This window comes from Ranitomeya imitator, chromosome 4 (assembly GCF_032444005.1).
Source record: "Ranitomeya imitator isolate aRanImi1 chromosome 4, aRanImi1.pri, whole genome shotgun sequence".
NCBI classification, from domain to species: Eukaryota; Metazoa; Chordata; class Amphibia; order Anura; family Dendrobatidae; genus Ranitomeya; species Ranitomeya imitator.
In genome coordinates this window covers 712999572-713016170 of record NC_091285.1, presented here as the reverse complement: position 1 = coordinate 713016170, position 16599 = coordinate 712999572, and the positions used below count along the sequence as shown (strand labels likewise).

Below are 16599 nucleotides of genomic sequence, written 5' to 3'. Positions count from 1 at the left end.
TGTTTTTCTGCAAATTTAACTCTGGCCTGTCTATTTTTGGTATTGATGAATGGTTTGCATCTAGATGTGAACCCTTTGTATTTACTGTCATGGAGTCTTCTCTTTACTGTTGACTTAGAGACAGATACACCTACTTCACTGAGAGTGTTCTGGACTTCAGTTGATGTTGTGAACGGGTTCTTCTTCACCAAATTAAGTATGCGGCGATCATCCACCACTGTTGTCATCCGTGGACGCCCAGGCCTTTTTGAGTTCCCAAGCTCACCAGTCAATTCCTTTTTTCTCAGAATGTACCCAACTGTTGATTTTGCTACTCCAAGCATGTTTGCTATCTCTCTGAAGGATTTTTTCTTTTTTTTCAGCCTCAGGATGTTCTGCTTCACCTCAATTGAGAGTTCCTTTGACCGCATGTTGTCTGCTCACAGCAACAGCTTCCAAATGCAAAACCACACACCTGGAATCCACCCCTGACCTTTTAACTACTTCATTGATTACAGGTTAACGAGGGAGACGCCTTCAGAGTTAATTGCAGCCCTTAGAGTCCATTGTCCAATTACTTTTGGTCCCTTGAAAAAGAGGACGCTATGCATTACAGAGCTATGATTCCTAAACCCTTTCTCCGATTTGGATGTGGAAACTATCATATTGCAGCTGGGAGTGTGCACTTTCAGCCCATATTATATATATAATTGTATTTCTGAACATGTTTTTGTAAACAGCTAAAATAACAAAACTTGTGTCACTGTCCAAATATTTCTGGCCCTAACTGTACCTATGTATCTGTCAGGAGTTAAAGGGGATAGAGTGATGTTCTGAAGATGTCTAGAGTTCAGTGGTGTAATAATTTGCAAAATATTGGTCAAGGTTTTATGGCTTTACACATATTAGATTATTATATTATTCAATGTCCTTCATTAAACCTATTGAGCTGAGGTATGAGAAGCATTGGGGATGATCTCGACGCTCCATTATCATCCAGCTCGCTCCAACTGTAGTTTTAGATATTCAGTTTAGTGGAATCCCATGTGACTGTGAAGTTCCTCAGGAACATTGTCCAACTTTGAGATGTAATATGCCCTTCAAATGCATCTGAGTATAAAAGTAAAATTCTTCGGGCATTGAATGGAAACCAGGTTTGGGCATCTTGTTGTCATAGTAGTGGTGAGGAATGATGTCTCCTTCCAGATCTTCGGAAAATGGCCAAAACCCATAAAGAGTGATCTTCTTACAGAGCTCAATAGCTGCACTAACCAACATGAGCCCAGACGACAAGCGCTTTACCTTCAGTCCCTTCTCCCTCCAGTGCATTGAGATATTTTTTAGGTATTCTGGATGGAAAAAGATCACTTTGTTTGGCAAATCAAAGTCTTGTACCGTATGTAAAACACGGAAAGAGACATCCATGTTTTGCGTGTATGAAAAGGCTGGTAAGAGAATCATGGCGGATTTATAGTTCTTCAAAAGGTCAATGAATGGTCTCCTGCTCTCATGGAGCTTCTGAAACCTGGAAAGAAATACATAAAAAATATGGTACAGTAAGTGAATAGCAAACCGTTAGTCAAAAAAATAAAACATCATCTGTATAGTGGAAACATGGATAAAAGTGACAAGAAATTGAGAAGCAGCTTTAACATGAGTTGAATGAGGTGAATTTATGGCTGCATCAGATACCCGAGACCAGATGATTACAGAAGATCACACATAGATATGGCAGCCAGAATACGTAACTAAACATGGGCAGATGTCACAGACTGCATGACTTGGGGTCTAATATGTTCTGAGTATGCCTTCTTTTTGATTGGTAGGAAGTAGGCAGAGGTAGAAGGGAGACAGACTTTGGCTCTCGTAGATCTGGAGCTGAAGCTGCCAATGGGCTCATGTTTGTTTATGTTGTGACCATATTTGCCAAGAAGGTAAAATGTGAGAAATTAATTGTACAATATCCTAGTCACTTTAATTCTACACATCTCAACAACAAGATTGTAATTCCCAAAAAAGTGTCTGTCTCACCTTTGCATTAAGATACTCGGATTTGCACTGACCATATCGGACTTGGTGCCGATATCATTGGCTATGGTCATGGGTGGCAAATTAAACCTGAAACAGAAGGAATATACGAGTGAAGAGATGATCCGAATCAGGTCATGGATTGATTTCCCAATGAAGTGTCCAGAGCTTCTTTAATTGTGGGAACATTATAAGAAGTCATCGGGTAGAGAGGTGATGAGAAAGAGGCTGAAGACAGGAGATTGACCAACAGCAAAGACTTGACACAAGGGAGTACTAGTGCTCATGAAAACAAAAAAGCCCGAAAGAGGTTTTCCCAACTAGACAGCCACTCATTATGCTTTAGTACGGAAATTGGACAAAATGAGCCCTCTACTCAAGGCTACCCTGTTAGCTGCGAGTGCATCCTCTAGAGGACAATGCAGCCAGTAATGCTACAGTTCAATTGCAACAACTACTCACTGGGGGCATTTTCTAGTGTTCATTTGTTTCTCTTGGTTGTAGTTTGTCTCACTAACACTACACCTGTCTTTAAGCCTTGTATTATCCTTTCCACCTCCACGATTGACATAGTAACATAGTAACATAGTAACATAGTTAGTAAGGCCGAAAAAAGACATTTGTCCATCCAGTTCAGCCTATATTCCATCATAATAAATCCCCAGATCTACGTCCTTCTACAGAACCTAATAATTGTATGATACAATATTGTTCTGCTCCAGGAAGACATCCAGGCCTCTCTTGAACCCCTCGACTGAGTTCGCCATCACCACCTCCTCAGGCAAGCAATTCCAGATTCTCACTGCCCTAACAGTAAAGAATCCTCTTCTATGTTGGTGGAAAAACCTTCTCTCCTCCAGACGCAAAGAATGCCCCCTTGTGCCCGTCACCTTCCTTGGTATAAACAGATCCTCAGCGAGATATTTGTATTGTCCCCTTATATACTTATACATGGTTATTAGATCGCCCCTCAGTCGTCTTTTTTCTAGACTAAATAATCCTAATTTCGCTAATCTATCTGGGTATTGTAGTTCTCCCATCCCCTTTATTAATTTTGTTGCCCTCCTTTGTACTCTCTCTAGTTCCATTATATCCTTCCTGAGCACCGGTGCCCAAAACTGGACACAGTACTCCATGTGCGGTCTAACTAGGGATTTGTACAGAGGCAGTATAATGCTCTCATCATGTGTATCCAGACCTCTTTTAATGCACCCCATGATCCTGTTTGCCTTGGCAGCTGCTGCCTGGCACTGGCTGCTCCAGGTAAGTTTATCATTAACTAGGATCCCCAAGTCCTTCTCCCTGTCAGATTTACCCAGTGGTTTCCCATTCAGTGTGTAATGGTGACATTGATTCCTTCTTCCCATGTGTATAACCTTACATTTATCATTGTTAAACCTCATCTGCCACCTTTCAGCCCAAGTTTCCAACTTATCCAGATCCATCTGTAGCAGAATACTATCTTCTCTTGTATTAACTGCTTTACATAGTTTTGTATCATCTGCAAATATCGATATTTTACTGTGTAAACCTTCTACCAGATCATTAATGAATATGTTGAAGAGAACAGGTCCCAATACTGACCCCTGCGGTACCCCACTGGTCACAGCGACCCAGTTAGAGACTATACCATTTATAACCACCCTCTGCTTTCTATTACTAAGCCAGTTACTAACCCATTTACACACATTTTCCCCCAGACCAAGCATTCTCATTTTGTGTACCAACCTCTTGTGCGGCACGGTATCAAACGCTTTGGAAAAATCGAGATATACCACGTCCAATGACTCACCGTGGTCCAGCCTATAGCTTACCTCTTCATAAAAACTGATTAGATTGGTTTGACAGGAGCGATTTCTCATAAACCCATGCTGATATGGAGTTAAACAGTTATTCTCATTGAGATAATCCAGAATAACATCCCTCAGAAACCCTTCAAATATTTTACCAACAATAGAGGTTAGACTTACTGGCCTATAATTTCCAGGTTCACTTTTAGAGCCCTTTTTGAATATTGGCACCACATTTGCTATGCGCCAGTCCTGCGGAACAGACCCTGTCGCTATAGAGTCACTAAAAATAAGAAATAATGGTTTATCTATTACATTACTTAGTTCTCTTAGTACTCGTGGGTGTATGCCATCCGGACCCGGAGATTTATCTATTTTAATCTTATTTAGCCGGTTTCGCACCTCTTCTTGGGTTAGATTGGTGACCCTTAATATAGGGTTTTCATTGTTTCTTGGGATTTCACCTAGCATTTCATTTTCCACCGTGAATACCGTGGAGAAGAAGGTGTTTAATATGTTAGCTTTTTCCTCGTCATCTACAACCATTCTTTCCTCACTATTTTTTAAGGGGCCTACATTTTCAGTTTTTATTCTTTTACTATTGATATAGTTGAAGAACAGTTTGGGATTAGTTTTACTCTCCTTAGCAATGTGCTTCTCTGTTTCCTTTTTGGCAGCTTTAATTAGTTTTTTAGATAAAGTATTTTTCTCCCTATAGTTTTTTAGAGCTTCAATGGTGCCATCCTGCTTTAGTAGTGCAAATGCTTTCTTTTTACTGTTAATTGCCTGTCTTACTTCTTTGTTTAGCCACATTGGGTTTTTCCTATTTCTAGTCCTTTTATTCCCACAAGGTATAAACCGCTTACACTGCCTATTTAGGATGTTCTTAAACATTTCCCATTTATTATCTGTATTCTCATTTCTGAGGATATTGTCCCAGTCTACCAGATTAAGGGCATCTCTAAGCTGTTCAAACTTTGCCTTCCTAAAGTTCAATGTTTTTGTGACTCCCTGACAAGTCCCCCTAGTGAAAGACAGGTGAAACTGCACAATATTGTGGTCGCTATTTCCTAAATGCCCAACCACCTGCAGATTTGTTATTCTGTCAGGTCTATTAGATAGTATTAGGTCTAAAAGTGCTGCTCCTCTGGTTGGATTCTGCACCAATTGTGAAAGATATGACCTCCTTCATGTAACGCAACATATCTGGCTGGTGGTGGCTTACAATGGCAAACTCAGCTGTTTGTCAGGGGTTTACATGAGCTGGGTCATCATGGACAGTGAGAAAGCAGTTAACTCTAATAACTCAATCTCTTCCAAAGGCACTGTACCCAACTGAACTAAACCTGCTTTGAGCTGCTGAAGTCCGCAGGGAGTGACCCCGTACATAGGAAACGTAGCATTGCAACGTGCACTTTAAATGATTGAGCAGATCCAGACTTGGGTACACATGTGGGAGGCTGGACGAGCAGAAACTACATTTTAGTCTACTGAGTAGAATACATACAATCATCACTTCTTCACCTGAACACAAAATCGTTTTTGTCAATTTCATCCCCACAAAAGCGGTTTAGTAAAATTCCTCCATTTCCAACGATGGCACACGTGTCTAAAGGTTTAGTGGTGAGTGGTGAAACCTAAAATAAAATGGGCAATCATACGTCAGTGTCATTATATCAAGAGCAGGGGACGAGTACATACTTCTCATGAGACCTTGGGAGTAAGTGACTTTTGTTTGTGTTTTTCCCCAATCTAATTTGTTTCTGGACTGGTTTTATTGTCTGTGAACTGAAAAAATCAGTTATGACTTTTTCCTTAGGTCAGGTGTTTGCTATGTGAAACATTTCATATGAATTCACCTATCACGGAATGAGCATTCCTTCTGCTAAATACATTTTCATGCCTCATTAGGTGGCATTCTCTCCTCCTTTGTATTCACGGATGAACTCAAATAAAAGAGGAAATAGGGACAAAATAACTTACTAATTGGGGTTCCCCCAGTGTTTCGTTAGGTCAATGGTTTCCAACCTTGATCGAGCCACTCTTAGTTCCCCACCAAGAAGGAAGCCCATAAATGGTGTTCTCGTCTAGGAGATCCCCTGCAACTCACTCAATCTCGTAGTAAAAATAAAGTTTGTTGTTTTTTGTGAAATCTATACTTCCTATAACTATGAAAGGAAACAACACTCTTAAATTAGCCAATAAATATTGAAGTGAAGTGTATGTTCCTGGTCCTGCAGGTCGCATATCCCGATTTCTCCGGGTAGAACTTAGTTCACCAACTAGAGAGATAAATCTTCTACTGTCTCTTGATTTATGTCAGTAGTAGTGAAATCTTAGTAGTCAAATCTATGGGTCAAGAGAGATATGTGACATTGCAACTTGTACAGTGGTAGATCCAGGCAGACAAGGAGCTGACCCTCCTGGAATTGCTTGCCTGAGGAGGTGGTGATGGCGAACTCAGTCGAGGGGTTCAAGAGAGGCCTGGATGTCTTCCTGGAGCAGAACAATATTGTATCATACAATTAGGTTCTGTAGAAGGACGTAGATCTGGGGATTTATTATGATGGAATATAGGCTGAACTGGATGGACAAATCTCTTTTTTCGGCCTTACTAACTATGTTACTATGTTATGCTGAGAAAAACAGCTGCAGCTCCCTGTAGGAAAAATTCAATGTAATGAATGATACATCCACAATTTAATTAGTCATGTAATTACCCATTGAGTGTATACTTTCTGATTAATCTATGATATAGTCCCACATAGTACCTACAATAAAGTCACTTCCACCCCCTAGTCTCTTCAAGTTGCCACTGCACCCTGAAAACATTGGTCCCCATGACATGTTCAGCTCCTCAGATTGCCTACGAATGAAGACACCTTGACTTGGACCCTGATCTAGAACGTTGCTTCTAGTTTCTGTCTGTATCGTGTTCTTTTGAATTTGTCAATCTGTACGTATCACTGAACATTTTTTTTCTTTACTGGCCCTTCTTGTGTTTAGTTGTTTATGTAATTCTCTAGTTTGTTGCATTCTATCCATTCCCTTGGAGATGACTCATCGCTTAGTCCTTGAGTTCTCTTGAGCTCCATATGTTTCGAACATCGTAGTTTTTGCTACTTGGTGACTATTCTGTTCTCCGCTCTGGAGAATCTCTGGATCTCCCTTCAGAGATGGCTATACTGGGTATGGTCCATGGATCCACACTTCCAGTGAGAATCCTATTAGTTGTGACCTGAACTTTATCGAGGGGATTTACACATTGGGATATACCTTTGGAAGCATTTGGAAGATTTTTTCATTGATAGTCACTTTCTTCGAGTTCGTCTCATATTTAATTTGGAGTCCGAGAGGAGAGTTTTCCTGAGTGACTATCAACATGCGACCTGCATCACAACAGCTTCCAAACTTTAGTCTGTAAGTCAATCATAAAAAGAAAAAAAAATTAAAAAACCTCCTGGATGGAAACATGGCCCAATGGGGAGGAATTTATAGGCCTTGCTCCGCATTAGTCACAAATTGAACCCTTCTCTTCTCTGCCTAAGTAGGTTTGATGTAGAGAACTCAACCTTTGCCCTGGGTGTAGGAAAACGTGCTTAATTGCAAGGAGTGTGTATCTGTCTCCCGCAGCCAGGAGAATTGTGAATGTAGCTCTGGATTTATCTGCATTGCAGCTCAAATAAACAGAAGGTTTCACCATATAATCAAAAAGCATGTGGCTAAGCTACAGTCTTATGCATTTAGGCATCTAAATGATATTTTTGGATTATTTCTCTCTCAATGAATTGGCTTCTGAACTTTTTCATAAATTTGTGTCCTCACCTCAGCAGATCATGCTCTGTTCGATTGTATTTCCAGGGACATTTCTGGAGATCATTCATATATTTCCTGAAGGTATTGGCTTTTATCCTGCAGAGAGAGGGAACAGACATAACACACAATTCTTTGGTAGTCACCATCCTTCACAATATGTCAATGGCAGTGTGAAGCTGAACCTCCGTTATTAGCCTCTGTCCAGACTGATAATTAGGGTAATTTATTGATCCATTCCTAAAATCCCAGGAATTCAGAATACAAAAAAACTAGCTTCATTTCAAATTATCATGTTTACTACATTTTAGTCTGACACTTTAGGGTACAGCGATGGGTCCTCCCTGAGGCCAATCCTCATGTGGGAGCAATGGTGATTAGTGATGAGCGAATATACTCGTTACTCGAAATTTCCCGAGCACGCTCGAGTGTGCTCCAAGTATTTTTCAGTGCTCGGAAACTTAGTTTTTATTACCGCAGCTGAATGATTTACATCTGTTAGCCAGCATAAGTAAATGTGGGGGTTGCCTGGTTGCTAGGGAATCCCAACATGTACTTATGCTGGCTAACAGATGTAAAACATTCAGCTGCGGCAAAATACAAAATAAATCTCCAAGCACTAAAAAATACTCGGAGGACACCAGGGCGTGCTCGAGAAATCTCGAGTAAGGAGTATGTTCGCTCATCACTAATGGTGACATTTCGTATATATTTTGTATATATCATTCTTAACAATATTGAGGAATAAGCATCAGGTGCTGCTATCTCTCCACCAATATCATGATGTCTGTACACCATCTGTAAAAAAACCATCCTGACCTAACCCAGCTCAGACAGATGGAGCATTGTCACAATTTATCAGTGTAGGTAATCCTTCTGTTTAGAGGCACTGTTCTAAAGGTACCGTCACACATAACGATATCGTTAACGATATCGTTGCTTTTTGTGACGTAGCAACGATATCGTTAAGGAAATCGTTATGTGTGACAGCGACCAACGATCAGGCCCCTGCTGGGAGATCGTTGGTCGCTGAGGAAAGTCCAGAACTTTATTTCATCGCTGGATCTCCTGCTGACATCGCTGGATCACCCGCGTGTGTGATGCCGATCCAGCGATGTCTTCACTGGTAACCAGGGTAAACATCGGGTTACTAAGCGCAGGGCCGAGCTTAGTAACCCGATGTTTACCCTAGTTACTAGCGTAAACGTTAAAAAAACAAACACTACATACTCACATTCCGATGTCTGTCCCCGGCGCTCTGCTTCTCTGCACTCCTCATGCATCCTGTGTCAGCGCCCGCCAGCCGGAAAGCACAGCGGTGACATCACCGCTCTGCTTTCCGGCTGACCGACGCTGACAGTGCAGAGGAAAGCAGAGCGCCGGAGGACAGACAGCTGAAGGTAAGTATGTAGTGTTTGTTTTTTTAACGTTTACGCTGGTAACCATGGTAAACATTGGGTTACTAAGCACGGCCCTGCACTTAGTAACCCGATGTTTACCCTGGTTACCGGGGACCTCGGGATCGTTGGTCGCTGGAGAGCTGTCTGTGTGACAGCTCTCCAGCGACCACACAGCGACGCTGAAGCGATCGACATCGTTGTCGGTATCGCTGCAGCGTCGCTCAGTGTGAAGGTACCTTAAATGACAAGAGAAATTACATCAGGAGATAAATGCAGAATAATCCCATAAAACAATTACAATATTTATCTAAAAACATGTGCAGATATACAATATGCAGGATTCAACCATACACAGTAGCAGCTAATTAGGCATAATGTAAATTTGTGTCTACTGAAGCTGAATGAAAGAAAGATATATAGTTGTAACTAATATGCTAAATGTTTGTAATGTATGTATGTATGAAGTCCATATTAAGACTTACATATAATGCCGCTGTTTGTGTGCAGTCCCCAGGGCCCTGAATGAAGGGTGAGTGTATATAGTGTCAGCCAACCAATCAAGGTGCATTGTGGCAGCTGAGTAACGTGAGGCTAAATGTCTGTGCATTGCTGCTGGAGTAATTCCCTACGTCAGGAGGTACTTCAGTCAGCGAACCTGTGCACCGTAATGGTGCTATGCAATGGCACGGGTGCAAATGTCAATGGCAGCTGCTTTAGAAAGAACCTCGGATTCTCAGGCTGAGCATGCGTACTAGCCAACACGTCATCGTGGTAAGAATACAGTACCTGGAGTTAGTTGATTTAATGTTTGATACTTCTTTTTTCAAGTTGATTGTTAACTGGGTATGTGCGTAAAAAGTATGCTACGTGAGTGACAAAATGCTGCAAATTATGCAAACGGTGAGATTATACTGACGTAAATGCCGTTTGGTTGTGATGCTATGCAATTACTGAAAAAATACACATTGGAATAAAAATTTGAAACCAGAAAACAGTTTTAATACATAAATCCCCGCATTACTGAAATCTACCAAGTCCACAATTGGGAACGATATATTGACAATATATTTTTTGTCTGAGTAGGATCCTTGGAGCAATTTGAAAGCTTGATGCCCACTCTAAATAATGATGATCTTAACTTCAGACTCACGGATACTAGTGGTCTAACACTTTGCTTCTTGGACATTAATATCGAAGTAACACCAGAAGACAATATTGTTACAGACATATTTCGTAAACCAACAGCTGGGAATTTGATCTTGCATGCGGAGTCTTCACACTTGGTGTCTACAATTTGCGGGATTCCTGATGGTCAGTATTTACATGCGGAGAGAATCTGTTCTACTGATGAAGGGTTTGAAAGACTGGCCACCGAACACTATCAGAGATTCCTAGAAAGAGGCTATGGGCATAGACAGATGCGACGAGGCTATAGAAAGGCCAAAGATGTATCCATAACTCAACTGCTGTTCAGTGATCTATAGAGATGAGCGAACATTTCAAGGTTTGGTTTGATTCGCAGAACGTTTCAACGAACGTACCCGAACCCCATTAGATTCAATAGGAGGCCAAACTGGACATACACCCAACACCACCATAAGGGGTGAAAAAAAGCTTCCCAAACAGCTAAAATTAGATGCAGGTACCATGAAAAGTGGCATCAATGGATCCACAGTAGAAATTTGCAAATGGCACAGCAACGGTCAGCCATGAGCCATGAATGAGGTATCAGGGTGTAGCCCAGCATTTAGAGTGAGGAACTTAAGTTTCAATTGAGATGTGGTGGTTAAGGGAGCAGTGTAAGCCTTCTTAGATGACAGCCCTGATACCTCATACAACACCTCCATTTTTTTTCAGCCACACTCAGATGGCACAAACATCAGTTTCATACAACACAGTTTTATCACAAACGATTTGGAGCAGGTAATTGCGCCTCCTGGCTACAGACCAATATTAGACCTAACGATTCTTAAGTGGAAATTTGGCCCTCTGGTTTGTCTCCGAAACACAATTTTATCACAAATGATTTGGATTAGCAAATGGGGCTTCCAGACACTGCCACATAGTTTTAGCACAAACTAGTTAGATGATGGAAGATCGATTTCACACAGAACAGGATGCTATCTAGCTAAGTAACAAGTTCACTATCAGAAGCGGCTTCTCTGCACTGTGACACTGAGAAAATGGCATCAGCAAAACAAGATGTCCACTTTTTATATGGCCATGGACATGTGATTTCAGCAGCCAATCACAGAAACCTTTTATCATGATGTTGTGGATGGTTTCTGCACACTGATTGGTTGCCGGAATCAACACACATAAAATTAAAGAAAGAAAAAAAAAGGACGCAACGCTTCTCTAACCTCTCCACAAACCCCTCATCAAAGCATTAGTGGAAACGCGATGGCATACTGAACTGTGACCGACTTTTGCCGACTTTGAGTACAAATGCTCATGAAAGCGAACACGAATCCGAATGTGCTACATTCGTGACGAATTTGAACGTTTTCCAAACAAGTTTTCTCATCTCTATTGCTGTATTAATTCTTAAATTTTTGGAGGATTTTTAGTCCTGTTTTTGTGGCTTTGCTATTAAGTTTAGCGTTAGGACCTGGAAGTGTGAGGATGCTTGATGCAGGTTGCAAGCTTGCACGTCATTGCCAAAATATCGAACAATACCTCATATATTAAATATATATATATATATTTGCCCTTCATTTCTCAGGATGAAGCCAATGTCAGCATTTTTGGCCTTTAAACTAGGGTGTCTGTTCTCATGGGATGCACTTAGTGCTGGGTAGCCCACCTAATCTAATAATATGTGCGTCACTAACAGGCTATAAGTCATATACTGTGCACTACTTGTGTGAACAGTGCCTTATACAAGCCACATTTGTGCAATCTTATACTAAGCAATCACCCCTTCTATGAGTTGTGAGTGTTTGTCTCCTCAGTAATTTTGAGGTCGAAAGCCAGATGTAAGCTGTAAAGAGGAAGTGGGAGGCATGGTTGGAGGACAATTCCAGATGGACGTGTTGTTCCAGTAGATTTGAGGCATAGACGAAAAATTATGTGGGGGATAGCTAGATACGAGGATGGCTCAAAGGAGGGATTTTTGAGAATGAGTGTGATCAAGGCACGTTTGAAGGATGATGTGAAAACACCAGTTGTTAGTGATAGGTTGAAGAGATGGTTTAGGGATGAGATGAAGACTGTGGTGAGGTTTGGGACAAGGTGGGATGGGTTTAGGTCGAGTGCACAGGTAGTGAGATGTGATCCTGAGAGTAGAGGTTAAAGTTGATCTTCTGTAATGGTGGAGAAGCTGATTTTAGAGGAGGAGGGCTATGTAGTTATGAGGAGAGGCTGTGGGGGGCTCAAGGTCAAAGCTTTCTCTGATGTTATCATTCTTCTGCTTGAAGAATGAAGGTAAGTCTTCAGCTGAGATGAGATGAGATGAGAGGGAGGAGGTGCTGGAGGAGGGAGGAGATAATTGAAAGTGTTACATAGCTGTTTAGGGTTGTGAGACAGGAAAAATACAAGGGATGATAAGTATGTTTGTTTTTCTGCAGTGAGTGTGAACTTGAAAGTAGTGAGGGACTCTTTGAATGTGATAAAGTGCTTGTTGTAGTGCGATCTTTCCATCTCCACTCAGCAACCCTGGAAGCTCACTCCAGTTTTCTAGTCAGGCTGGTGTGCCAGGGTTGCCTGTTAATTCTGCGAGCATTGGTATGTGTGAGGGGGTGACTGATTTGAGAGCTGAAGCTGTGGCGGTGTTATATAAAGCTATAGAAACATCAGCATTGTGCAAAATATTTAGAATTGAGAGTTCTCAGTGTTTGATACCTGTGCAAGGAACTTACGTTTGCAAGAGGGAGAAGGGACTCGGAAAATGAGTTTATATCAAGGTGTTTGAGATTTCTGCGAGAGTGTGCAAGATTGTGAAGTGGGGATTGTGCATCTTGTGTATGCTTCCATTTCACCCAGATGTTCAAATATCACTTTAAAAGCAGTATGTTTAAAACCATGCATTTCCCTGACCATTCACAATCCACTGTATGCGCCCAACTTAATCACTACTCCCTTCTTGGGACGAGCTTGTTAGCACTAACGAAATGCCCACCAGTGCACAATTAAGCCTATTCTATTCTAACCCTCTGTTGATCACGGTCTCCAGTTCCACCTGAATATTATTACTGATTAAATGTGAGAATAATTCTGCGTTGTATAATTTTTGTATCAGATAAATAAAAATGCTTACTCAAAAAGATTGGTTCAGCACCTGAAATGTATTTTCTGAATATTTATCTTTACGTCATAACTACTTTTGTAATTGGCTTCATTATACAATGCCCTACACTTCTTCCTATCTAGTTAACTCCTACATGTGTTCTTTGTTACTTCACTTCCTGTGATGTTATATTTGAAAGGAGTCTCAAATGTGATGTCACAGGATGCTGGGACTGCACTCACTTCTCCACAGTGTCTATTGCTTCTTCTGTAATAGGGTGTCTGCAAGGGGAAGCGCTGCAGCTACTCAGTAGTTTCTTGCATTGCCTCCCTCTAAAGATGTCTTATATCCAAGGTGATAGTCGCTGCAGAAGATGTGAGTGCAGCGCTGGCACTCTGCTTCTATCACGGCCACCACTGAAGCTTCTGTGAAAGTAGACATTGTCAGGGGATGGAGATAGATGCAATGAGTGACACCAGAACCGGCCTACAGATTCTAACCCTTCCCTCAAATGAATCGTCAAAAGAAGGCAGTGCTGGTGACACTCACTGGTCCTATCTTGGCTCTCTACTGATGATTTGTTTGAGGGTTGTGCTAGAAGCTATTGAGCGGCAATGGTGGCACTCACTGCTTCTATCTCTGCTCCCTGACAATGTCTTCTTTCAGTTAGAGGTTATGGTGATGGTGGATGTAGAAGCAGAATGCTGGCCCTGCACTCATATCTCCCACAAAGTCCATCACCATGGATCCAAAAAGTCTTCATTGGGCAGCAATGCAAAAAAACTCGTAACTACAGTGCTGCCCCGTCATGTGACACATTTTTCCAGGAGGGGCAATATACTCTACTGGGAGTTAGTGCAGCCCCAGCCTCCTGTGACCTCCTCTATGTGAGCAAAACATCACAAGTAGTCAAGTAGTGTCCAAGGCTGTTAACCTGCTACGTCTCGCTGTCAATCTCAGGTAGTGAGATTTAACATGCACCAGTGGGGCATGCGTCATTCCATGTCCCCTTTGGTGGGCCAGTGATGTGATCTGGGACGCCGATTGGTTGTCATGACATCTAGGAGTCTGCAGAAGACTCTAGTGCCTGTCATTATCATACTCCTGTTTACTAGGGTTGAGCGAAACGGGTCGGCCATTTTCGGAAGTCGCCGACTTTTGGCAAAGTCGGGTTTCATGAAACCCGACCCGACCCTGTGTGGGGTCGGCCATGAAGACGGCGATCTTCTGAATCTGGTATCGGAATTCCGATCCCGAGTTCCGATATGTTTGCAATATCGGAAATCGGTATCGGAATCCATATTTAAGTGTAAAATAAAGAATTAAAATAAAAAATATCGCTATACTTACCCTCTGACTCGCCCTGGTACTAACCGGCAGCCTTTCTTCCTTCGAATCAGCGCTTGCAGGACCTTGCGGTGACGTCGCGGCTTGTGATTGGTCGTGCGACCGCCCATGTGACCGCTCGCGCGACCAATCACAAGCCGCGACGTCACCGCAAGGTCCTGCCAGCGCTGATTCTTAGGAAGGAAGGCTGCCGGATAGAAGCAGGGCGCGTCCGAGGGTGAGTATATTCCTATTAGGTATATACTCACCCTCGGACGCGCCCTGCTTCTTTCCTTCCTTCCTTCGAATCAGCGCTTGCAGGACCTTGCGGTGACATCGCGGCTTGTGATTGGTCGTGCGACCGCCCATGTGACCGCTCGCGTGACCAATCACAAGCCGCGACGTCACCGCAAGGTCCTGCAAGCGCTGATTCGAAGGAAGGAAGGCTGCCGGATAGAAGCAGGGCGCGTCCGAGGGTGAGTATAGCGATATTTTTTATTTTAATTCTTTATTTTACACTTAAATATGGATCGCAGGGCCTGAAGGAGAGTTTCCTCTCCTTCAGACCCTGGGAACCATTGGAAACCCAATGCACTGCATTGAGTTTCGAGTTTCGGCCGACCCCGACTTTTTTATAGGATCGGCCGATTTCACTCGACCCGACTTTTGAAAAAGTCGGGTTTCGTGAAACCCGACCCGATCCTATAAAAGTAAAAGTCGCTCAACCCTACTGTTTACGCTGGCTTGTGGCAGTCATTCATAAGAAATCATGAATTCTGCTTTACAAAGCAGTGATGAAGCCCTGTCATGTATAGCACAGGAGATCGGACGATCGCTGCTTCAAGTGTCCTAAAAAAAAATATTTGAAAAATTTAAAAAGTAAAAGTTTTTAAAAATATGAAAAAACTATTTCATTAAAATAGCACAAAAAAGAAAACAACAAAAATACATATTTGACATAGCTGCATTTACAAATGTCCGATCTATCAATACATAAACTAAAAGAATCCGATCGGTAAATGGCGTAACGAGAAAAAAAAATCTCAATTCCAGAATTAAGTTTCTTTTTGGTTGCCTCAATATTATAATAAAATGCAATAATAAGCCATCAAAACATCGTATTTACCCCAAAATGGTATCAATGAAAACACATCACCTCAATGTGCAAAAAATAAGCCCCCACCCAGCCCCAGATCAGGAAAAATGGAAACGTTTCCGGTCAGGTCTCGAAAGATGGCTACAAAAGCAAAACCTATTTTTTTTTTTTACAAATTTAATTTTTTTCTTTTCACCACTTAAATAAAAAGGAACCTATACATGTTTGGTATCAGCGTACTCGTACAATCCTGGGGAATCATAATGGCAAGTCAGTTTTACCATATAATGAACACAATAAACAAAAAAACAAAAACAAAAAACAATTGTGGAATTGTACTTTTTTTTGCAATTTTACCTCACTTGCAATTTTTTTCCCGCTTTCCAGTACACCATATGGAAAAACCAATGGTGACATTTAAAGGTCCAACCTATCCTGTAAAAGAAAAGCTCTAAGATGGCTTTTTTGATGAGAAAATAAAAAACTTATGGCTCTTGGAGGAAGGGAGGAAGAATGGAAGAAAAAAAATAATGGAAAATGGTTCAGAGGTGACGAAGTTAATAACTACAATGCTGATCTCACTGCATTATTAAAACAAATAGACTAATGATTATAATTTTTTCTTTTTTTATTATTTTTTTGATTACATCCACACATGAAAAGTACTTGCACATAAATGAATGTAAACTATGTAAATGGTTAATTAAAGCAATGACCTATGAGGCTACTTAGTTACTGATTGACGCAGTGTAGAGAGAAAGATCGCGCATAATGCAGAAACACGTAAATGAATGGCGCAGATAAAAGGGTCAGCAGGGGCGAGTCCTCGGGAAGCTGTGAGGAAAGAGTAACAACCGACCACTGCTATCGATAATGTCCTTCACCCAACTTCTGCTCCGAAGCCGCTCAGGACTTAATAATAGAAGTCAATGGGTCGGC

General features: G+C 41.6%; 1 protein-coding gene across 1 annotated transcript in view; it reads right to left on the bottom strand.

Moving 5' to 3' along the window:
• Positions 1-259: 259 nt before the first annotated feature.
• The window catches only part of LOC138674390 (alpha-2,8-sialyltransferase 8F-like), a 37443-nt gene continuing 21103 nt past the window's right edge, over positions 260-16599 (bottom strand). The window contains exons 3-7 of the mRNA XM_069762239.1: positions 7623-7709; positions 7074-7215; positions 5322-5434; positions 2011-2097; positions 260-1504 (exon numbers count right to left, since the gene is read on the bottom strand). Coding sequence (XP_069618340.1) covers positions 1042-1504; positions 2011-2097; positions 5322-5434; positions 7074-7215; positions 7623-7709 — 892 coding nt within the window. The 3' untranslated portion in view covers positions 260-1041. The remainder of the gene's footprint in view (positions 1505-2010; positions 2098-5321; positions 5435-7073; positions 7216-7622; positions 7710-16599) is intronic.